The sequence below is a fragment of the Theropithecus gelada genome, chromosome 18, assembly GCF_003255815.1.
Source record: "Theropithecus gelada isolate Dixy chromosome 18, Tgel_1.0, whole genome shotgun sequence".
In the NCBI taxonomy this organism is placed as follows: Eukaryota; Metazoa; Chordata; class Mammalia; order Primates; family Cercopithecidae; genus Theropithecus; species Theropithecus gelada.
Window position 1 is genome coordinate 15,553,946 of NC_037686.1, and position 23,234 is coordinate 15,577,179.

General features: G+C 41.8%; 1 protein-coding gene across 3 annotated transcripts in view; it reads left to right on the plus strand.

The window, feature by feature from the left end:
* Positions 1–773: 773 nt before the first annotated feature.
* The window catches only part of RIOK3 (RIO kinase 3), a 28,256-nt gene continuing 5,795 nt past the window's right edge, over positions 774–23,234 (plus strand). Inside the window, exons 1-9 of one of the 3 annotated variants that reach the window (XM_025365193.1) lie at positions 774–1,438; positions 10,934–11,049; positions 11,936–12,081; positions 12,175–12,282; positions 12,485–12,594; positions 14,099–14,242; positions 15,364–15,491; positions 21,208–21,405; positions 22,726–22,885. In XM_025365193.1, the coding sequence (XP_025220978.1) occupies positions 1,376–1,438; positions 10,934–11,049; positions 11,936–12,081; positions 12,175–12,282; positions 12,485–12,594; positions 14,099–14,242; positions 15,364–15,491; positions 21,208–21,405; positions 22,726–22,885 (1,173 nt within the window). In that variant the 5' untranslated portion in view covers positions 774–1,375. The remainder of the gene's footprint in view (positions 1,439–10,933; positions 11,050–11,935; positions 12,082–12,174; positions 12,283–12,484; positions 12,595–14,098; positions 14,243–15,363; positions 15,492–21,207; positions 21,406–22,725; positions 22,886–23,234) is intronic. The other 2 variants (XM_025365195.1, XM_025365194.1) reach the window with 2 other exon arrangements.

Here is a 23,234-nt window from a genome sequence, read left to right on the forward strand (position 1 = left end):
AGAATTGAGAAGTCCATTTCTATTAATAGTTACACTCTTTTTTCTTCAACTATCCTCCAATTACAATCCTTTGAACACTAAGAAGGAACACAATTTCCACACACATTCACTTATATAGGCAACATTTGCCAAGCACATGTCTGTACCCTATCATATGGCTATAGTTTGCCTTACTGCAATAGGAGTGTTTGGAGGATTCAGAACATGTTTTCACCTGGAATGGAAAGGAGGCAAAGATTGCATGCTAATGGAAATCATTAAGATCAGTAACCCAGGGCTCTCAAGTATGGACAGAGATACTGACTCGGAACTGAGATTTAGGGAAAAAGAGTTATTCAGTACCTATTTCTAGTATGTTTGAATATACAACATATAGACAGTGTATTGTTTATAGTCAAAATATAATGTACAACTAGTCCAGTTCCCAAACCGATTGTCTGGGTTCACCCCTTATTAGCTTTGCCACTTGTTATCTGTGTGACCTCAACTAAATTACTTTACCTCTCTGTGCCTCAGTTTCAATATCAGTAAAATAGAGATAATGACAGAATTTAGCTCTCAGGGTAATTTTGAGGACTAAAACGTTCATGAAAGATTTGAAGAGTGCATTGATATACTAAGTGAAATGCAATGCTTAGTTATCTTTTATCTGGTCATTTTATTAGAATCTCTCTACAAAATACAGAATCAAAACTTTCATTATGCAGTCTTATTTTTGTTCACTGTTACGTAACACATTTTACACATTTTCCGCATTCTACGCCCCACCCCCCAACAACAACCACCACAAACTCCGACCGTCCTCTCCAGGCCTTTTCCGTCTATAAACCTGCCATTTGCTGTCTCCCAAGTCATCCCAGTTTAGAACTGCTCCAGGAAATAATGAATGAACAGAGAGAGCCTAGTTTGTTTATTTACAATCCACCAGTCTAATCTAGTTTAGATCCAGCGGCAGTCTCGGGGTGCCAAGGAGATGGCAGTGCGGGGACAGGGCAGAGCCTGGGCCAAAGGAAGCCACACCCAGTTCTTGCCATGCCCTGCCCGACATAGGCAACGTGACACCAAGCGACAGCCAGCTGATCCTTGCTTCCCCGAGCCCGGCGGCCAGCGGCCGGAAGTAGCCTGCCCGGGGGCGGGGAAAGGAGCCTTAAGGAGGAGCTAGGGGCGTGTGGCCAATTGCAAGCGACTGTCCCAGCGACGAGGGCGGAAGAGGAGAGATCCAGTTCCGGACGCGGCCGCCGCCGTCGCCGCCATCTGTCACCTCCAGCTCCGGCATCAGCAGCCAGTTGTCCCTGCCCCGCCTGTCTCCTCGGCGGAGCCTGCTTCCCATCTTGCCACCTCTCTGCTCTGTTCTTGTCTCTGCCTTCATCCCCGAATGGATCTGGTAGGAGTGGCATCGCCTGAGCCCGGGCCGGCTGCGGCCTGGGGACCCAGCAAGGTAAGTGGCAGACGAGGCTGGAGTACTTGCCTTGGTCACACTGGCTGGTTCTCTCGGAAGGCTCGGAAAGGGCGGCTTCGTGGGGGACTCGGAAAGTTCTGGGGCGGGACCCCGCCGACCTTGGCAAGGGGGCACTGGCCGCGGGGGTGCCGGGGTGGGGATGGAGGGAGCGGAAAGAGGGGCGGAGGGCGGCTGGATTTCCCAAATGCCACCTTGAGTGGTTAAGGCTCTCTATTTCTTCAGCGTACTCTCTGTGTCGCCGTAGCATGTATTTGAGCAGGACTGGCTTACACACGCTGATACTGGAGGGGAAACAAGCACGATCTTGTTTTTCACGGGCCAAGTGAGTCAGCCGAATACACAGCTAGCCAGACAGAAAGTTGGTTTAGGAAGCTGTTTACTTAATTTGTCAAGTGTGGTTATCCCAGTTCGGAAATTTCTTGTTTTTGAAGTAGTGAAAGATAAAACCCAGGCGCACCCTCCTCCCTCGACGCTAATATTCATGTGCACCCCACGGATTGTAAAGTGGTTGTGAATTTCATGATCTGCCTAAGCTTTGACGTTTAAACTTTTTCATAGAATGGCAAACTAAAGACCTTTACTTCACATTTGCTTTCTGGTTTCTAGGCGGGTCCTTTTCATGATACTTTGATTATATGGATGAAAATACTTTTCTGCCACTTTATGGAGGGTTTGCTTGAGAGCCGAGTGCTTCCATTGGGATTTTTTGTTCCACAAATTAAGGTCGTGAAGGAGTCTAGCTTTTTTAGCTTCATAATTGTTCTTTACATGCTAACACAGAATATTTGTTCCCATTTAAAAGGTCACCTGTGAAACTTACTAGATCTTCAGGCTAGGTCTTAACAGGAAAAGGGTCAATAATTAGCTATTAAATAAACGAAAGTTAATTTTATAAAAGTTCTCATACAACTGTTGGAAGAATCTGAGATACTGCACTGACAAATGTGGTTACCCTCTGCATGTTATTTTGCTTATTTTTCGTTAAAGCCTTGTTTACAAGGTCAAGATTAGTAGACATAAAAGGATGAAATCAGTAGACAGACTAGTATTATAAATATATACTTTGTATGTTAAAGTCCTTCAGTTAAGCATTGGTAAAGGCTGGTAAAAATGTCAAATGAGACAAACTGTATTCAGAATACATCCTAATCTCAGAACAAATTTCACTTACGAAACTAATTCAGTAATGAAATATTTAACAGTCATATTTTTATTTAAGTGTACATTGTCAGAACTATACAATTCCATTTTCATTGTGCAACAAAAATGCGTCTGGGATTTATAGATGCTGTCTATTGGGAGGACAGTGTTTTGAAAGGCGAAACAATTAGAAACAGGCTGAAAGTACTATCATTAATCCTTTTTTACTCTAACCTTTCGGAAAAACAAAGTGACAGAAGCATACATGGAGGAGGTGAAGATTTGAGGAGGGTTTTGAAAAATGGAAGGATTCTCAAAACTTTTTAGTCAGTACTTTTTTATTTCTTTCCTTCCTTTCTTCTCCTCTCCCCTCCTCTTCCCACCTCCCTGCTCTTCTCCCCTCCCCCCTCCCCTCGCCTCTTTCATTTGAGATGGAGAGGTGCTCTATCGCCCAGGCTGGAGTACTGTGGTTTGCTCCCAGCTCACTGCAACCTGTGCCTCCCGGGTTCAAGCAATTCTTGTGACTCAAGCACAAGAACCCTCCAGGGTTCAAGCAATTCCTGAGTAGCTGGAATTACAGGCACCCACCACCACACCCAGCTAATTTTTGTATTTTTAGTAGAGACGGGATTTCACCGTATTGGCAAGGCTGATCTCAAACTCCTGACCTCAAGTGATCCACGCGCCTTGGCCTCCCAAACTGCTGGGATTACAGGCGTGAGCCACCGTGCCCAGCCTCTTCCTTTTTCTTTTCTTTTCTTTCTTTTTCTTTTTTTTTTTTTGAGACAGAGTCTTACTCTGTCACCCAGGCTGGAGTGCAGTGTTGCGATCTTGGCTCACTGCAAGCTCCGCCTCCCAAGTTCAAGCTATTCTCCTGCCTCAGCTTCCCGAGTAGCTGAGATTACAGGCACCCGCCACCATGCCTGGCTAATTTTTTGTATTTTTAGTAGAGACGGGTTTCACTGTGTTAGCCAGGATGGTCTCGATCTCCTGACCTTGTGATACGCCTGCCTCGGCCTCTTTCTTTTTTAATTGAGACAGGGTCTCACTCTGTCACCCACGCTGGAGTGCAGTGGCATAATCACAGTTCACACTGCACCTTGACCTGGCAGGCTCAAACAGTCCTCCCACCTCCGCCTCCTGATTAGCTGGGACTACAGGCCAGTGCCACCACACTTAGCTCATTTTTGTTTTTTGTTTTTTTTTGAGACAGAGTCTCGCTCTGTCACCAGACTGGAGAGCAGTGGTGCAATCTTGGCTCACTGCAACCTCCACCTCCTGGGTTCAAGCGATTCTTCTGCCTCAGCCTCCCGAGTAGCTGGGACTACAGGTGTGTGCCACCATGCCCAATTAATTTTTGTATTTTTAGTAGAGATGGGGTTTCACCATGTTGGCCAGGATGGTCTCAATCTCTTGACCTTGTGATCTTCCCGCCTTGGCCTTCCAAAGTGCTGGGATTACAGGTGTGAGCCACTGCACCCGGCCAATTTTTGTGTTTTTTTGTAGAGATCAGATTTCACCATGTTGCCTAGGCTGGTCTTGAACTCCTGGGCTCAAGCAGTACCCCACCCCCTTCCACCTGGCCTCTGAAAATGTTAGGATTACAGGTGTGAGCCACCATGCCTGGCCCGGGCTTCTTTATACTCTTAAAAATTGAGGACCCCAAATGTCTTTTGTTTACATTGATTATATCAATTGATATTTATCATATCTGAAATTAAAACTGAGAAATAGAAAAATTTTAAGTCATTTAGAAGTCATGCTAGTCTGATGGTAGTGGGTTATCAGAACTTATTAACATTAGTGTCACTAAAGTTGATATAGAACCTTTCCACTGCTAAATTTAGCTGGCTTTAAAAAAAAAGTCATATGTTAACATAAATAACATTTTTATATTTAAAGAAAACTTAGAAAAATAGATTAGAACATGTGAGAAAAGTAGAAAAAGAAAACAAACAAAAAAATAGAGTTGAGATTTTACTGTGTTGCTCAGGCTGGTCTGGAACTTGTGGCCTCAAGCAGTCTTCCCACCTTGGCCTCCCAAAGTGCTAGAATTACAGGTGTGAACCACCACACCTGGCCAAAATAAAACTATGTCTGAAAACAAAAATTAGTGAACAGTATTTTATATGTTTGCAAATCTCTAACATCTGACTTATTAGAAGACATCTGGATTCTTCTGTCTTCTTTTTTCATTCAACCTGTTGTGAGGTTGAAGTATTTGAAGAAAATCCATCCTCACAGCTAAGTAGATTGTAGCAGATATAAGTGAAGATGGGTAATAAGAGCATAGTAGAAATACTGAGAACAAACTGGGTTAATCTCTAAAAATGCATTTATATCTTAAATCTACTCTTTAGAAAATTTTAGAAAACACCAGAATACCAAGCACACATTCCATTAGCCATCAGTGATGATGTCATCACATCTGATGTAGACTCTGGAAAACCCCACACTCTTGGGGGAATGAGAGTTAAAAAGACAAATAATGTATTATTACTATTATGAAAATTTTGACATCATAGACCCTCTGAATGGGTCTTGGGGATCCTTCTCTCAGAGTACCAGGGTGCAAGTTACAAAATGCCTAACTACTATTGTGGACAAAGAATTTTAGGGGATATTCCAAGAAGGGAGGATTGGCAAACTGTAAGCAAAAGTGAGCAAGTGTGTAGCTCTGTTGATAGAGAGTTGTAAAAAAAAAAAATAAATAAATTAGCAGTACACCTCAAAACTGTGAAAGTTATCAAAAACAAGGAAAGTCTGAGAAACTCAACAGCCTAAGGGGTGCTTAAGGAGACGTGGCAACTAAATGTAATGTGGTATTCTGAATGGGATCCTGGAACAGAAAAAGAATGTTAGAGAAAAACTAAGGAAATCTGAGTAGAGTATGGACTTTAGTTAATAATAAAATGTATCAATATTGGTTCACGAATTGTGACAAATGCAGAATACTAATAAGGTGTTAATAGGATAAATAGGATAAACTACTGAGTATAGTATTTGGGAACTCTGTACTGTCTTGGCAGTTTTTTTCTGTAAAAGTAAGACTATTCTAAAACCAAAAAAATTTTTAAAAATGGATTAGTGTTGTTATGTAGTCCCAGATTATTTTTTTCAGAGACACTTGTCTTGAGTTGAAAAATTACTTACTTAAATATTCTACTTAGATTATATCTTCTAGCTGTATGATTAGAAAGGGGACCTTCCTGTAGGTTACATTTCTCTTGACTTGCTTCCAGTAGAGTACTGAATTTTTGTTACTGTGTGCCTCTTTCATGTTTGCTGGTTTTGTTTTATTTATTTAATTTTTTTGGAGACAGAGTCTCACTCTGCCGCCCAGGCTGGAGTGCAGTGGCACAATCTTGGCTCACTGCAACCTCCGCCCGTGGGCTCAGGCAATTCTCGTGCCTCAGTCTCCAGAGTAACTGAGACTACAAGTGTGCATCACCATGCCTGGCTAATTTTTTTTTTTTTTTTTTTGTATTTTAGTAGAAACGGGGTTTCACTATGTTGCCCAGGCTAGTCTCGAACTCCTGAGCTCAAGCAATCTGCCTGCCTCAGCCTCCCAAAGTGTTAGTATTACAGGCGCGAACCACTGCACCCAGCTGCCGTTTTTAATTTTACTTGATTCTTTACCCATAATTGTCTGCAGGAAACCTTTAAAAAAAAACAATGATACAAGCAGCGAAGGTCATATCTTTAGGAAGTGGAAGGAAAGAGAGATGATTCCCCACTAATGTGCAGCCCTCCAGGTGGCGGAGCATGCGGTAGTAGTGAAGAACCCCAAGGAACAGAGTTCAGTGGTGGTGGTTTTGCAAAGGAGAGGAAAACAGGGTGGGTCTTAGGGTTATTTAGCAATAGGAAAGAAGGAACCAAGAGGCTGGTGAAATGCTTGATGGATGTCCTTTGAAGAAGAATTGCTGACTGGAAAGGATTGTATGAGGCGTCCCATCAGATTGTGACACTATAGGGAGTTTGTGTTGATGAGTGCAATAGTAGGAAATGACTTTGGATAGCTAGGACGGAGCAAGATGATGGAGGGCGTTTCCCCCATCTTGTTAGCTTTTTTACAAAGAGCGGCTTACTGAAGAGTCACAGATGACAGAGGATTCCCTTACATACCACCTATGGTACCTGCTCATAGGAGGAGCCTGCAGTAAATTTTCTGAGCACTTGGGATAGCAAACTTGTGCCTGTAGGGAAAACCCAGGGGGTCTTCTCCCGACCCCAGAAGCTGTCCCTCTCACAGCCTGGAAAAAGTGTATGGAGGGCTTTTAATTGTTGGCTTGAAGAGTTTGGGTTTGATTTCAAAGTATGGGAGTGGCAGCCTATCTGAAATCTTTACTTATTTACCTCACCCAAGGGAGTTGCCTCAGTGTGAGGTGGACCACTTGAGCTGGTACAGGGTAGTATAGTCTCTAGAGTCTAGGGTCAGTAGGAGTGGACAGCGAGGATGCTTTGGTGCTGTTTGAGGTCTCTACATGTTTCCCTTTCTGATTCAGTGTATCTGTGAGTAGGTCAATCTCTGCCTCAAAATAACAAAAGTCCTGCCTGTCATTTTTGTCTCTTCTGACAGATTGTCAGCTAACACTTTAATACCTTAGCAGAATTAATTAACAGATGGCAACAGACTTGAAGCCTCTGAAGTGGGCAGGCAAAAGGGCAGGCTTTCCAAGATGGGGGAAAGGACATTAGATTAGTAGGGATGTAGAAAGACATCAGACCTCTGCAGCCAATCACTCCAGTGTTTTCTTTTGGCACATACTGCTCAGGAAATACTGGAATGCCTCTTTATATCCAAAGCTCTATGCTGGGCTCTGAGGGTGGATAAGAAGTCTCTACCGTTCAAGGCGCTCATGCTCCATTGTGGCTAATGCATGAACTCTAATACAGTGATGAGTTCTGCATTAACAGTGTTTGCATACTGCTGTGGGAACACAAAGGAAAGGGTCCAACTTTGGTAACACTGAGACAGCCTTATAGAGGAGGTGACATTTAATTGGTGTAAATAAAGAAGGAAGAAAAACCAATGGTAGAGAAAGGAATGTATGAAGGCATGCAGTGGGGAAAGTATGCCATCTTTTTTGTTTGTTTTTGAGACACGCTCGCTCTGTCGCCCAGGCTGGAGTGAAGTGGCGGGATCTCAGCTTGCTGCAACCTCTGCCTCCTGGGTTCAAGTGATTTTCCTGCCTCAGCCTGCTGAGTAACTGAAACTACGGGCACCTGCCACCATGCCTGTAGTGTAAATTAGGATAAAAAATACTAATTTTTATATTTTTAGTAGAGACGGGGTTTCTCCATGTTGACCAGACTTGTCTCGAACTCCTGACCTCAGGTGATTCGCCTGCCATGGCCTCTCAAAGTGCTGGGATTAAGGCGTGAGCCACTGCACATGGCCTAAGTATGCCATCTTTGGCATATAATTAGTGTCACTAGAGTGTAGGATAGAAGAGGGTTGAGATTGGACAGATAAATCAGGGCAAGTTGGGCATCCCTTGCTGAAGAATTTGGATTTTATTTATTTAGAGACAGGGTCTTACTCTGTCACCCAGGCTGGAGTGCAGTGGCACAATCATAGGACTCAAATGATCCTCCTCCTACTTCAGCCTCCTGAGTAGCTGGGACTGCAGGCATTTGCCACTGTGCCCGGCAGTTTTTAAATTTTTTTGTAGAGATGATATCTTGCCGTGTTGCCTAGGGTGGGGAATTTGGATTTTGTATTGCAGACAGTAGGGCAGTTTGCTTCACACATTCCAGGGTGAGGGGATAGGGAAGCTGTATAGTAAAATGCTAAGAGTGCAGCCTGGCATCGCCTTGGTTCAGAGCTTGGTACTTCCATCTATGATGTTATCTTGGGTTAAAAGAAAAGCCTTTATGTATCTCAGTTTTAAAATCCGTAAAATGGGGATGGATTGCAACTACTCAATTGTTGTGTGATTTAAGTAATCTATGTAAGTTATGTGTATTTAACCAAATTACTTAGATATAGTGAATATTCAGATATTGTCTGTTATGCAACTTAGTCATTGCCAAATGTTATTGAAAATTCTGAGTTAGACAGTCACCTACCTTTTGGAGCCTGGACTTTGAAACTGATCAGATGAAACATTTCTAGGCTAAACAGCATTGTTTCTTCTACCTAGAGGATACAGAAGGAACTCAGCAGAGTCATGAGGCCAAAAAATTAGCTATGTTCTCCAGATGATAGAAAGCTTCAAGATTCTAGACCTTAAAATCCTTACCAAGAGAGTTCTCCACTCAATTACAGAGTGAATGAAAGTCACAGCAGACCTTCAGGAAGCCCCTTCTCTCCCAAGTCTGGCCTCACAGAAGGCTGGAACGGTTCTGTGACAGTGTATGGTAGGTACGTGCTAGGTGCCAGGCGTATTTCCTCAATCTCAGGGTGAGACTAGATACAACTTGATTCTCATTCACTCAGGCATAAATATAGTTATCATTTGTCACCCTTAGGTGCTCCACCCAAATAGCCTGAGCTAAGTAAATTCCTGAATGTCACTACTGTGGAACCTGAACAAAGGTCACTTGCCCGGTTGTCTCTGAGTGTCATGCAGCAGGCCTTTAGACCAACTAGAGGGCCTACACTGGCTGAACTTGATCAAATAATTTTGTGGCTAAAACAGATATCATTTTATGCTATATTCTAAATTAGACACTCAGTAGTAGTTAAGGAATGAGTTTGGACTTTATCCTAAAAGCAATGGGAAATAATAAAAGAGATTTTGAGTAAGGAGATGGAACCCATCACATCTGCATTTTAGAACAATTACTGTATTACAGTGTGGAGAATGGAAACTCCCAAGACTGAGAGCAGAAAGATTCGTTAGGATGCTCTGAAAGTAACCCAGTGAATGGGATACCTTGGAGTAGAGTTATAGAAGAGGGATGGAAAGAGCTAGGCAAGTTCAGGAAATGCTTAGGCATCTTACTCAATATTAAAAGTCTTAATCAGTAGGCTATAAAATGTAATCATTTGCTGCTGCTAAGTAAAGCATCTTGCCCCCTCAAAAATTATGAATTTGAAATAAAACCTGCAGTTTGATTTCAAGAAGGCTGAGGCAGGAATATGTCACCGAGGAAGGTCAACTGGGTCTGACAGAATATTACTGTGTGTATTGGTATTGTTTTAAGAGCCTGTTTGTCCGCTTCTAAAGTTCAGAAATAAAATTTTGGGGCTAGGCTTGGTGACTCACACCTATAGTCCCAGCACTTTGGGAGGCTGAGGCCGGCAGATCACCTGAGGTTAGGAGTTCGAGACCAGCCTGGACAACATGGCAAAACCCTATCTCTACTAAAAATACAAAAGTTAGCTGGGCATGGTGGCTCACGCCTATAAACCTAGCTACTCAGAAGGCTGAGGCGGGAGAATCGCTTGAACCCGGGGAGGTGGAGGTTGCAGTGAGCTGAGATCATGCCACTGCACTCCAACCTGGGCAACAGAGGAAACTGTCTTCAGAAAAAAAAAAAAAGAAATAAAATAAAAAATAAAATTTTTGTTGTTTGTTCTTGCTTTTTGTGTGTGTGTGTGGCATGGGGTCTCATTCTGTTGCCCAGGCTGGAGTGCAGTGGCACTCAACCTCCCGAGTTCAAGTGATTCTCCTGCCTCAGCCTCCTGAATAGCTGGGACTACAGGCACGCACCACCACACCCCACTAATTGTTTGTCTTCTTGGTAGAGATGGGGTTTCACCATGTTGGCCAGGCTGGTCTTGAACTCCTGACCTCAGGTTATCCACCCACCTTGGCCTCCCAAAGTGCTAGGATTACAGGCGTGAACCACTGCACTTGGCCTATTCTTGTTTCTGTTTTAGTATATCCTAAGATGTTTTGAGAGGGGCTGACATAATTTGTACACTTAGATGACTCGATGCTTAAATTATAATGAGATATAACTTTCCATTAGGCTTCAAATTGTGCTAGTTGGTATAGTCTATTCCTATAGGAAAATCTACTTGAGAAATCAGATTATAAGCAGAAAGTAGCTTGGTGAGCAAGGATTGGAACAAGAGGAATTACATGAACTCATTAGCTAGTGGGGGGATGCCAGTGGGCCTGAGGCTTCCCCTCAGCTTTAAGGATATACCTACTTAGCAGGCTAAAAAGTGCTTTTGGCTGTTTTAGTTTAGATATATCCTTGACTAAATTTGACCTGGGAGATATTTTTACTTTTGAGATAATATCTGCAAATAGCTAGTTATTCATTTCTGGTTTTTAACTACATAGTTTAATTCTCAAAATATAACATTATTTGTAAAATGAGAGGTGCTTTATTTCATTATGATGAGTTGAGCTGTTCTTTTTTCTTTTTTGGTAGTGTCCATGGGCTATCCCTCAGAATACAATATCTTGTTCGTTGGCTGATGTAATGAGTGAACAGTTGGCCAAAGAATTGCAGTTAGAAGAAGAAGCTGCCGTTTTTCCTGAAGTTGCGTAAGTAAAATTCATAAAGTACTTTATCTAGCAACTTATAGCAGAGTTTTAGGATTTGATGAGTAATTGTCATGACAAGTGGTTTGGAAAAAGCAGGGCAGAAGAAAGCACCATGTTGAGAGTCCACTGATATTTGAATTTTGGTCCTGATTTTGCATTGGTTTTCATTATTATCTTGGACAAACCACTGTTTCTGTGAGTTTTAGTTACATCATGTTAATGCCGCAGTTGAACTAGATGAGGTACAGTTTTGATCAAGTGTTTTGAGTTTATCTTTTCATGAATATTTACCTGTTCTTTCATTATGGATGAATGAAACATCCAGACTTTTTTTTTTTTGGAGATGGAGTTTCGCTCTTGTTGCCCAGGCTGGAGTGCAATGGCACAATCTCGGCTCACCATAACCTCCGTCTCCCGGGTTCAAGTGATTCTCCTGCCTCTCGAGTAACTGGGATTACAGGCATGTGCCACCATGCCTGGCTAATTTTGTATTTTTAGTAGAGACGGAGTTTCTCCACGTTGGTCAGGCTGGTCTCGAACTCCCAACCTCAGGTGATCCACCAGCCTCAGCCTCCCAAACTGCTGGGATTACAGGCATGAGCCACTGCGCCCGGCCTCAGACTTTCATTCAGAACAAATGAATTCTAGGTCTCAGTTTGGATTTTATTATAGAATCTTTAGCTTTCTCTCCTAGCTCTCTTAACCCTAGTTGGTACTCCCACAGGTGCATGCCATTGGTCTTAAGGCTAGCTGTGCAGGAGAAGGTGAATGGTTTGATAGAGTTCTTTGAATTTTAACATGGAAAAGGCATCTCTTACTCTGACAATTGGCAACCTCTGTTTACTTAAGCACATTATATTAGTTTATATTGCCTTATTTTGAATAGTGTTGCTGAAGGACCATTTATTACTGGAGAAAACATTGATACGTCCAGTGACCTTATGCTGGCTCAGATGCTACAGATGGAATATGACAGAGAATATGATGCACAGCTTAGGCGTGAAGAAAAAAAATTCAATGGAGATAGCAAAGGTACTATAACCTTATTGTGACAACTCCATTGAGTGGTAGAAAACACTCATAATGTGCTCCTAAGTAAATCTTCAACTATTTTTGCTTTTTAAGTTTCCATTTCCTTTGAAAATTATCGAAAAGTGCATCCTTATGAAGACAGCGATAGCTCTGAAGATGAAGTTGACTGGCAGGATACTCGTGATGATCCCTACAGACCAGGTACCAAAACTTTTACTTTCTGGGGCAGCAGAATAGAGGTATAGGAAGACTAATCTTTTCAATTAACTCCTACTTTTATATTTTTCTTTGTATCTCATTTGGCAATTTACTCTTAGATTCAAATGTCTTTTCAGACAACGTTGAATGCAGCAATGTAGTCTTTGCTATTTTTATATACCTGGCTTGTTTCAATTGCCTTTAGCAAAACCGGTTCCCACTCCTAAAAAGGGCTTTATTGGAAAAGGAAAAGATATCACCACCAAACATGATGAAGTAGTATGTGGGAGAAAGAACACAGCAAGAATGGAAAATGTAAGTTACAGAAAGTATCTATCTCTGAATTTAGAGTTTTGCTTGAATACCTTTTAAAATATAATATCTTATATTTCTAAAAATATCTTTCTAAAGATGTTTTTAGATAACACTATAGCAATATCATGAAAACTGAGACATTAATGAAAATATAAAGTACCTCAGAATAAAATTCCATAACAGTATTGAAAAACTATTTTGACTCACATTGATTCTAAAATTAATAAATAGTTATTATGAAAATAACATTTATTCTTCATCATATTTGTATAAAATAGCATCCCTACCCAAAAAACAGATAATGGTGGTGATTGGGGAATACGAATGGGAGGGAGAAATACTTTTCACCGTATACTCTTTTGTGCATTTTGAATTTATTATCTTGTGCCTGAACTACCTGTGTAAAATCAGAAGTAAAGTGTAATTTTAAAAAATAGCATTCTAGGCCGGGCATGGAGGCTCACGCCTGTAAGCCCAGCACTTTGGGATGCCGAGGTGGGCAGATCACCTAAGGTCGGGAGTTCGAGACCAGCCTGACCAACATGGAAAAACTCCGTCTCTACTAAAAATAGAAAATTAGCCGGGTGTGGTGGCACATACCTGTAATCCTAGTTACTCGGGAGGCTGAGGCAGGAGAATTGCTTGAACCCGGGAGGCAGAGGTTGCAGTGAGCCGAGATCATGCCACTTCACTCCAGCCTGGGCAACAAGAGTGAAACTCCATCTCAAAAAAAAAAAAAAAAAAAAAAAAGGCATTCTAAATCCTTCATAAATATTGTAGTTAATATAATACATTAAACATTGAGATTTTCAAGCACAAATGCTTGTTAAGTAAACATATTCAATTATATCATTTCTAGAAATATTCCAGATCTGATTGTAGAAGAGTTCTGTCCAATAGAACTTTCTGTGGTAATGGAAATGTTCTATATGTGTGCTGTTCAATATGGTAGCCACGTTTGCTGTGGAGCACTTGAAATTTGGGTGCCATAATACAGGAACTGAATTTTTAATTTAATGTTAATTAACTTAAATATCCAAGTGTGGCTAGTGGTTACCTAACTGAATTGCACAGTTCTAGAGCATAATTGTCATGGTGTGATCATAGTCTGCTGTAACAACCCACTCTCCACAAATAATTACAAAATTGTATTTCTTTGGTAAGATTTGGTGTAGCCTTCACAATTCAATATTGTGTCCTTTGGCTAAAAGCAAAGTACAACGCACATGCTGAAAGACCTTAGTTTTGGATGTGATGAGATGTTTTCTATGCCTGGAATAAATGCCTTCCTTTGGGTTGTAATTTCTTAAATAGTATTGCTCCTCTTTCTGTGAGTTATTTAATTTTTTTCTCTGTAGTAGCTATGAGTTCTGGTTTTCTAGTGTGATCATCTATTGAGTAAGACATTAAAGATTAATCTTCTCGTTTGGTTGTTTTTTTTTTTTTTTTTTTTTTAACTGTCCCTATTTTAAAATATTTAGATGCTAATTCTTCTTTTTGGCAGTTTGCACCTGAGTTTCAGGTGGGAGATGGAATTGGAATGGATTTAAAACTATCAAACCATGTTTTCAATGCTTTAAAACAACATGCCTACTCAGAAGAACGTCGAAGTGCCCGCCTGCATGAGAAGAAGGAACATTCTACAGCAGTAAGGATTTATAGAGTTTTTTTTCTTTTTTACTGGAAAGATTCATATTAGAAAACTTTGGGTGAATAAAGAAACCTTCATGTTTGATATTTTTTCATGAGATTGGCTTTTCAAATCAAAGATGTAAATAGATCTAGCCACTGTGATGCCCCCCTGTAATCCCAGTACTTTGGGACAGGAGGATTACTTGAGCCTAGGAGTGCAAGAACAGCCCGGGCAACATAATGACCCCCAGCTCTGCAAAAATAATTAGCTGGACATCGTGGTACATGCCTGTGGTCCCATCTACCCCGGGGGGCTGAGGTGGGAGGATTGGTTGAGCCCAAGAAGTTGAGGCTGCAGTGAACCATGATTGCGCCACTGTACTGCAGCCTGGGTGACAGATTGAGACCCTGCCTTAAAAAAAAAAAAAAAAAAAAGAGAGAGAGAGAGATGTAAATAAGCCAGGTGGGGTGGCTCCCAGCACCTTGGGAGGTCAAGGTGGAAGGATCGCTTGAGCCCAGGAGTTCGAGACCAGCCTGGGCAACATAGGGAGACCCTGGGAGACGATGTCTCAGCAAAAAGTTTTTAAAAATTAAACGGACATGTTGGTGTGCATCTTTAGTCGCAGTTGCTCAGGAGGCTGAGGTGAGAGCATCACTTGAGCCCAAGAATTCGAGGCTGTAGTGAGCCATAATCATGTCACTGCATTCCATCCTGGACAACAGAGTGAGACCCTGTTTTTCTCTCTCTCTCTAAAAAAAAAGATATTAGGCCAGGTGTGGTGGCTCAAGCCTATAATCCCAGCACTTCGGGAGGCCAAGGCGGGCGGATCATGAGGTCAGGAGTTTGAGACCAGCCTGGCCAACATGGTGAAACCCCATCTCTAGTAAAAATGCAAAAATTAGCCATGTGTGGTGGCGGGCGCCTGTAATCCCAGCTACTCGGGAGGCTGAGGCGGGAGAATCACTTGAAAGCGGGAGGCGGAGGTTGCAGTGATCAGAGATGGTGCCATTGCACTCTAGCCTGGGTGACAAAAGCAAGACTCCGTCTCAAAGGAAAAGAAAAAGTTATTAGAAGTGGCTCAGAAAATATTTTGTGATTAGCAGTCATTTTCACTTACAGTGCTTTATCTCTTGCAGGAAAAAGCAGTTGATCCTAAGACACGTTTACTTATGTATAAAATGGTCAACTCTGGAATGTTGGAGACAATCACTGGCTGTATTAGTACAGGAAAGGAATCTGTTGTCTTTCATGCATATGGAGGGAGGTAAATGAGCAAAATATGATACCATCATGTGAAAACTTAGTCTCTTCTCCCCAAGATTAATGGATTTACACAGAATCAAAGATAATGCTGCATGGCAAGCAGCGTAATTTTTAAAGTGTTACTGTAGAAAGTCCAGGCAGTATAGGAATGTATAAAAAACACAGTCATCCTAATACCACCACCCAGAGATAATCATTTATAATTTTGGGTAGACTCCTCCAGTTTTTTTCAGTGCGTATATTATTTTCTTTTTTTGAGATGGAGTTTCACTGTTGTTGCCCAGGCTGGAGTGCAGTGGCGTGATCTCGGCTCACTGCAATCTCTGCCTCCTGGGTTCAAGTGATTCTCCTGTCCCAGACTCCAGAGTAGCTGGGATTACGGGCGCATGCCGCCACGCCCGGCTAATTTTTGTATTTTCAGTAGAGACAGAGTTTCGCCATGTTGGCCAGGCTGGCCTCGAACTCCTGACCTCAGGTGATCCACCCGTCTCAGCCTCCCAAAATGCTGGGATTATAGGCGTGAGCCGCTGCTTCCGGCCTTCCTCATCTTTATCAATGTTTAGTACTGTCAAATCTAATGCTTTTTGTCAGTGTGAAAGATGAAAAGTAGTATCTTGGTATTTTGGTGTGCATTTATTTAATTATGATTAAGTTGTACATTTTTTTCAAGTGCTTTATTGGCCATTTGTATTTCTTTTTCTTGTCTTCTCTCTTGTTTATCCTTTGTCCATTTTCTGTTATACTTAATATACTCTTTTTTTTTTTTTTGAGATGGAGTTTTTCTCTTGTTGCCCAGGGTGGAGTACAATGGCACAATCTTGGCTCACTGCAATCTCTGCCTCCTGGGTTCAAGCGATTCTCCTGTCTCAGCCTCCCAAGTAGCTGGGATTACAGGCACGCACCACCACGCCTGGCTAATTTGTGTGTTTTTAGTAGAGACGGGGTTTCACCATGTTGGCCAGGCTGGTCTCAAACTCCTGACATCAGGTGATCCACCCGTCTTGGCCTCCCAAAGTGCCAAGATTACAGGCATGAGCCCCTGTGCCTGGCCTGTTATACTTAATATACTCTAATAAAATAAGTGATAAGTCTTTCTGGTGGAATTGGTATCATAGTCTGTACTTTAACATTTCTAAGTTAGCAAAACTAGAGAACATTCAGTTTTCTACAGCTAAAAGTAAATGCTTTTAAAAGTTTGTTAGTTTTCTGTGGTACATAACAAATTGCCACAGACTTAGCAGCCTAAAACAGCATCCATTTATTGTCTCATAGTTTGTGTTGACAGAATCCAGGCACGGCTTAACTAGGTTCTGTGTTCAGGGTTTCACAAGCCTGCAGTCTAGGTGTTGGCCAGGCTGTGTTCCTTTCTGGAGCTTGGTGTCCTCTTCCCTTGGCCACCTTTCAGTTCCTTGCAGCTGTAGGACTGAGGTCCCACTTTCTTGTTGGTTGTCAGCAGTGGGCTGCTCTCAACTCCTCGAGGCCCCTGCAGCCATGGGGCCATCTCACAGGCCCCTTCACACACTAGCTCACAGCTTCAAAGCCAGCAGGAAAATCTCTCCAGTCTGCTAAGACTGAGACTTAGTGGGATGTTATCATGGGAATGACTAGACCATCACCTTTGCCACATGACCTAACCAGGGACTGGTTATCCCACACATGCTGAAGGGAAGGAGATATTATACGGGGTGTGCACACCAAGGGGGCTGCGAGTTTTTGGAGTCATCTTAGAATTCTGCTTTTCACACAGCTCTGGTTGATTGGTTTCTTTCCTTCCTTCCTTCCGTCCGTCCGTCTGTCCGTCCGTCCATCCGTCCTTCTTTTTTTTTTTTTTGAAATGGAGTCTTGCTCTGTCACCCAGGCTGGAGCGCAGTGGCACAATCTTGGCTCACAGCAACCTCTACCTCCCGGGTTCAAGTGATTCTCCTGCTTCAGCCTCCCCGGTAGCTGGGATTACAGGTGCACACCACCATGCCAGGCTAATTTTTGTATTTTTAAGTGGAGATGGGGTTTCACTGTGTTGAGCAGGCTGGTGTCAAATACCTGACCTTGTGATCCACCCACCTCAGCCTCCCAAAGTGTTAGGATTACAGGCGTGAGCCACTGTGCCTGGGTCAAAGCTCTGGTTTCTGTCACTCTCAGGTTGGTCAGGCAATCAACAATTATTCAAGCAGTAATTTGTCCTAGATTACTCAGGGAATAAAATATAAGACATATTTTTTACTCTCAAAGAGCTTAAGCTTTAGCTAAAAAGAGAACATTACAGTAAGAACCATTATGGTCAATGAAAGATAATTACATAATAGAGTACCCAGTTATGCAAATGAGACCTTATATGGGATAGGAATAGCGAATAGAACAAGATCATCTTCAGGCACATTCAGGGAAGATATCATAATGAAGTTGGATCTCAATCTGGATTTTAAAAATAGGTTAACAAAAAAAAATCCATTGGGAGGCTGAGGCAGGCGGATCATGAGGAAAAGTTAGCTGGGCATGGTGGCGGGTGTCTGTACTCCCAGCTACTCGGGAGGCTGAGGCAGGAGAATGGTGTGAACCTGGGAGTGGAGCTTGCAGTGAGCCGAGATCACGCCACTGCACTCCAGCCTGGGTGACAGAGCGAGACTTCGTCTCAAAAACAAAAAACAACAACAAAAAATTCCAATGTTGAGGATAAAGGGTAGTTGCAGAATATATATACAGTATATCATCTATTTAAATTTTTTAAATCATACAGAAAATTACAGAGATGTTTATAGATGCTTGTGGATACTTATATATTATCTTTTAAAAGAGACTAGAAATACAGCATTTATGATAGTTGTTGCCTCTGGTGAGTTAAGATGGGGAATGGTAATCAGAGGGCACTTCAGTGATGTTTAATTCTTTAAGAAAAAGGGTAAGGGTGGGAGGGTTGAAGTTTAGGTACTGAGAGGATTAGGAAGATATGTGCTTAGACGTAGTAGGAAGTAAAGTGGTGTAAGCAAATTGGAAATTGGTAAGGAGGACCTTAAAAGCTAGGTAGACGGATGTGTCATTTGCTAAGAAACAGGATCTTTTTGTAGTAGGACAATGACAAGGCAAATCTTATAAATTGGACTCGATCCTAGAGACCTTCCAAGTAAGGGATCTCTTGTATGGCATTTTTGCTAGGGCCTTACCTACTGTGTGGTTAAACTAGTCCAATGAAAGGAGCTTCTTATCTCAAAATCTAGCGTATTCTGTCATAATGTCTTTTAAGTTATTAGAGATTTCTTCTCTGAATAGAGTCTGTAATCTGTCTCCCTGAAAATTGTGTCATCTGTTTACCAAATAGTTGAGCAACTGTCATGTACTCTTCCAGGTACTAGGGATACGGCAATGAATGGTACAAGGAAGGTCCCTGGTCTAATGGAATGTGCTTCCCCCGTCCTCAACCCCTCTCCATGACAATAATAAACAGAAAATATCAGATATGCGCTATGTGGATAGTTAAAATAGGATGATGTCGTAGTGACAGGCTGACTAGCTTTATTAGTAGGACAGGGAACGCTTCTCCAGTGAAGTGACATGTGAGTGACACATCTAGGATACATCAAAGATCAGGTGGATGCGCATTCTGGACTAGAGAATAGCTAGTGCTAATGCCTTAGGACAGGTACAAAGTTAGTATCTTTGAGGGAGCATAAGAAACCCAGTCTCGCTGGAGCATAGGATGTGAATGGGAGAGGGGGCTAGAGGAGTAAGCAGGGGCTGGACCAGGTAGGATTTTGTAGGCCAGGGTAAGGAATCTGCTCTTTAACTGCTCTGGGAACCAAAGTTATGAGTTGATTCTTATTTTCAAAAGATTGCTGTGTGGAAAATGAATTATAGGAGGAGAAGAGAAGAAGCAGTAAGGTCGGTTAAAAACACTGTAGTAGTTGAAGTGAGAAATGGTGAAGGGTTGGACTAAGGAGGGCAGTAGTGGAAGTGAAGAGTAGGAGAGTGTTGGCGTGTGTTTTGGAGGTAGAGTGAACAGCACATGCTGTTGGATTGGATATGGGTGTGGGAGGACAGATTCTGGGCTAGAGCAGCTGATGGTGGTGCCATTTGATGAGGTGAGAGCCTGGGGAAGGGTAGGGTGAGGACTCAGCATGAGTTTTGTTTTGGGCATGTTAAATTTGAGATGCCTGTTAGACTTCTAAGTGATGTCATGTAGGAGTTGGATAAATGGGCCTGAAGTTCTAGGGAAAGTCAGGACTGGGATAGAAATGTGGGAGTTATTGGCCAGGCACGGCGGCTCACGCCTGTAATCTCAGCACTTTCAGAGGCTGAGTTGGGTGGATCATCTGGAGTTTGAGACCAGCCTGGCCAACATGGCGAAACCCCATCTCTACTAAAAATACAAAAATTAGCCGGGCGTGGTGGCGCGTGCCTGTAATCCCAGCTACTCAGGAGGCTGAGGCAGGAGAATAGCTTGAACCTGGGAGACGGAGGTTGCAGTGAGCCAGGATCGTACCACTGTACTCCAGCCTGGGTGACAGAGTGAGACTCTGTCTCAAAAAAAAAAAAAAAAAAAAAAGAAATGTAGGAGTTATCTATATAGAGATGATATTTAGAGCCATGGGGCTAAGTGAAATTGCCCGGGAAGAGAAGGGAGGTTTCTTAGAACCAGGTGAAGGACTTTAACCTTTTGAGACTAAATGGAAGAGGAGTCAGCCGGGAGAATATGGTACAGAAGGAGGTTTGATTCAGATTCTGTCCTTTGGAAATACAGTTCCTTTCTGTCCCAGATTAACATCCTATCAGATATTTAAAGGTAAATATTAATATTGTTTCTCCTTCCATCCACCTTTTCACTCCCACTGCCACCATCATGACTGAAGCTCACTATTGGGGGACTATTGCAGTAGCATCCTGAGTCGCCTCACACCTCTAGCCTGTCCCTGTGCCCTCTCATGCTGATAGTATTGTCCACTAGATCATCATGAAGGACGCATTTGAGAGTGCCATACACAGAAACCCTCGCATTTCCCCATCACCTCTAGGAATTTGTCCAGGCTCTTCACAGATGTGCCTCTGTCCTGTCCTTTAGCTCCAATTTATTTTCATTATCTCTCCAGCCAAGTCTTAACTCTAGTGTTTGTTGTTCCTCAGATATGTCCTGTGGTTTCCTGCCTCTGCTTTTGTTTATGCTGTTCAGATCCTACCCATTGTCCTGTTTCTGTTTCAGATGGCACTTGTGCCATGAAGTCTTGCCTGATCTTTCCAACGAAAAGAGGCCTTTCCTATTCATGTGCTGCTTTTACTCTCTGCTGCCACTTCTCGCAGACTTGTGGGGCAGGAACCATTTCATTCACCTTTATGTCTGCTAAGAGTGAAAGAGTGATTTTTTAAAAAGCTGTTTTATTTGTTGCTTTTATTGAATTTTGCTCCTGAACCATATTGGGAAGACTGTAGCCTATTTTCAAGTGCATATGTCTTCATTGTATTTCAAGCTTGATTCCATAGTCATTAAGTGAAGAACATTATGTGATAGATGGTTGAAAACTGGTTGACAATTTATTTGAAAGTATATTTTATTTAAAAAATCAAACCAAAACCTAAGGCTTTATTAAGATCCAAAACCTAAAGGCTTAAAAAACAAGACTTGACGCTGAGAGAGGGCAGATCTAATTTAGTGTTATAGAATCTTTGTTTTGAAATTGTTGTACTTGTGAGCCGGCAACTTGTACTGACTTGATTTTTTTTCTTCCACTTAGCATGGAGGATGAAAAGGAAGATAGTAAAGTTATACCTACAGAATGTGCCATCAAGGTATTTAAAACAACCCTTAATGAGTTTAAGAATCGTGACAAATATATTAAAGATGATTTCAGGTTTAAAGATCGCTTCAGTAAACTAAATCCACGTAAGATCATCCGCATGTGGGCAGAAAAAGAAATGCACAATCTTGCAAGGTAAAGAAAATATTGTGCTAGATGTAATCTTGGGTAAATATCTTTTTGCGTTAGGATAAAAAAATCCATGCTTTCTTTTAAATTCATTTATAGAAATAATGAAAGGCCAGGTGTACAACCTCGATTCATACTTTTAGGATGAAAAAGCCATTTTCTTTTTTCTTTCCTCAATGAAACTTGAGGGAAATCTGGTCTTTTTCTGCCTTAGACACTTTATCATATATCTAAATACCATTTTTAAATTGCTTTTATCAAGAAGTAAAACTTCCAGCATCCAATTAGGCTTAGCATAAAAAAATGGTTTCTTTTTTGTTTCAGAAAATGTTTGTTACATTTAATTTGTTAATTTTGTGGGAGTAAGTTCTTACCAATCAAATTACATTTTGTTTAAGTTTTTATACTTGTATCTGAATTTTCTAAGCAATTTATTTTCTATCAAGGAATTTGTTTTATCAACCAAGAAATTCAGTAATAATCCTTCTCATTAAAAACCTTTCCATTACCTTAATCTATTAAAAGCTTAATTTTAGTTTGTTATTTTCTAAAGATATTTGCTTTCAAAAGTAATTATTCATATATCTCAGTTACAAAATTCTTCTACTGAGAGTTCCCCACCAAAATAAGCCGGGCATGGTGTGCACGTGTACTTCCAGCTACTTGGGAGGCTGAGATGGGAGGATTGCTTGAACCTAGGAGTTCAAAACCAACCCGGAAACATTAGACTCCCGAGACCTTGTCTCAAAAAAAAAAAAATTGTTTTCAATTAATTAATTCCAGGTAGAATAATTTTCTAGAAGGTCTTGCTGTCCTCCAGTCTCTTTTCTGTACTCCTGAAATTCCTGCCTTTCTTAAAAAACAGTGTTCCATAGTGGAGCTTGCTTGTCTCTGCAGCCTCAGCCCACATTGCCGTTCCTCCTACTCACAGATCTATGTTGATTGATATACATTCCCCAAACGGACTATGCTCTTGAACACCTCCCTGCATTCCCTTGCACTGTCTTCATCTGGCTAATTCCTGTTCCCTACCTCTTCTTCTAATAAGCCATCCTTGGTGCTGTGTGCTCCTGTATAGCTCCTACCCATACCTCTGCCAGTGTGTACGTCACGCTGCATTGTAATTGTCTCTTTACTTGTCTGTCATTTCCATCAGTCCCTGAGCTCCCTACGAGTAGAGGCGGTGTTTTATTGTCTTTGTATTCCCACGTCACCAGGGTAGAACGTAGTGCCAGCTCATTGTAGGCCCTTATTAATATTTATTGAATAAATGACATTTTTTTCTCCTTCTGATCTGTATATTCTGAATCATTTCTTTCTGTATAGAATGCAGACAGCTGGAATTCCTTGTCCAACAGTTGTACTACTGAAGAAACACATTTTAGTTATGTCTTTTATTGGCCATGATCAAGTTCCAGCCCCTAAATTAAAAGAAGTAAAGCTCAATAGTGAAGAAATGAAAGAAGCCTACTATCAAACTCTTCATGTAAGTTGTGCTTTTAAAAGCATTCACACACTGCCTTTAAAACATATTTCCTCTAGACTTTAAAAAAATGTCCTTAAAGAAGCCAGGCATGGTGGCTGACACTTGTAATCTAGAACCTTGGGAGGCTGAGGCAGGAGGATCACTTGAGCCCAGGAGTTTGAGACTAGCCTGGGCAACATGGTGAAACCCTGTCTCTACTAAAAATACAAAAAAATTAGCTGGGCATGTGCCTGTAATCCCAGCTGCTCAGGAGGCTGAGGCAGGGGAATTGCTTGAACCAGGGAGGTGGAGGTTGCAGTGAACCGAGATTGCGCCACTGCACTCCAGCCTGGGTGACAGAGCAAGACTC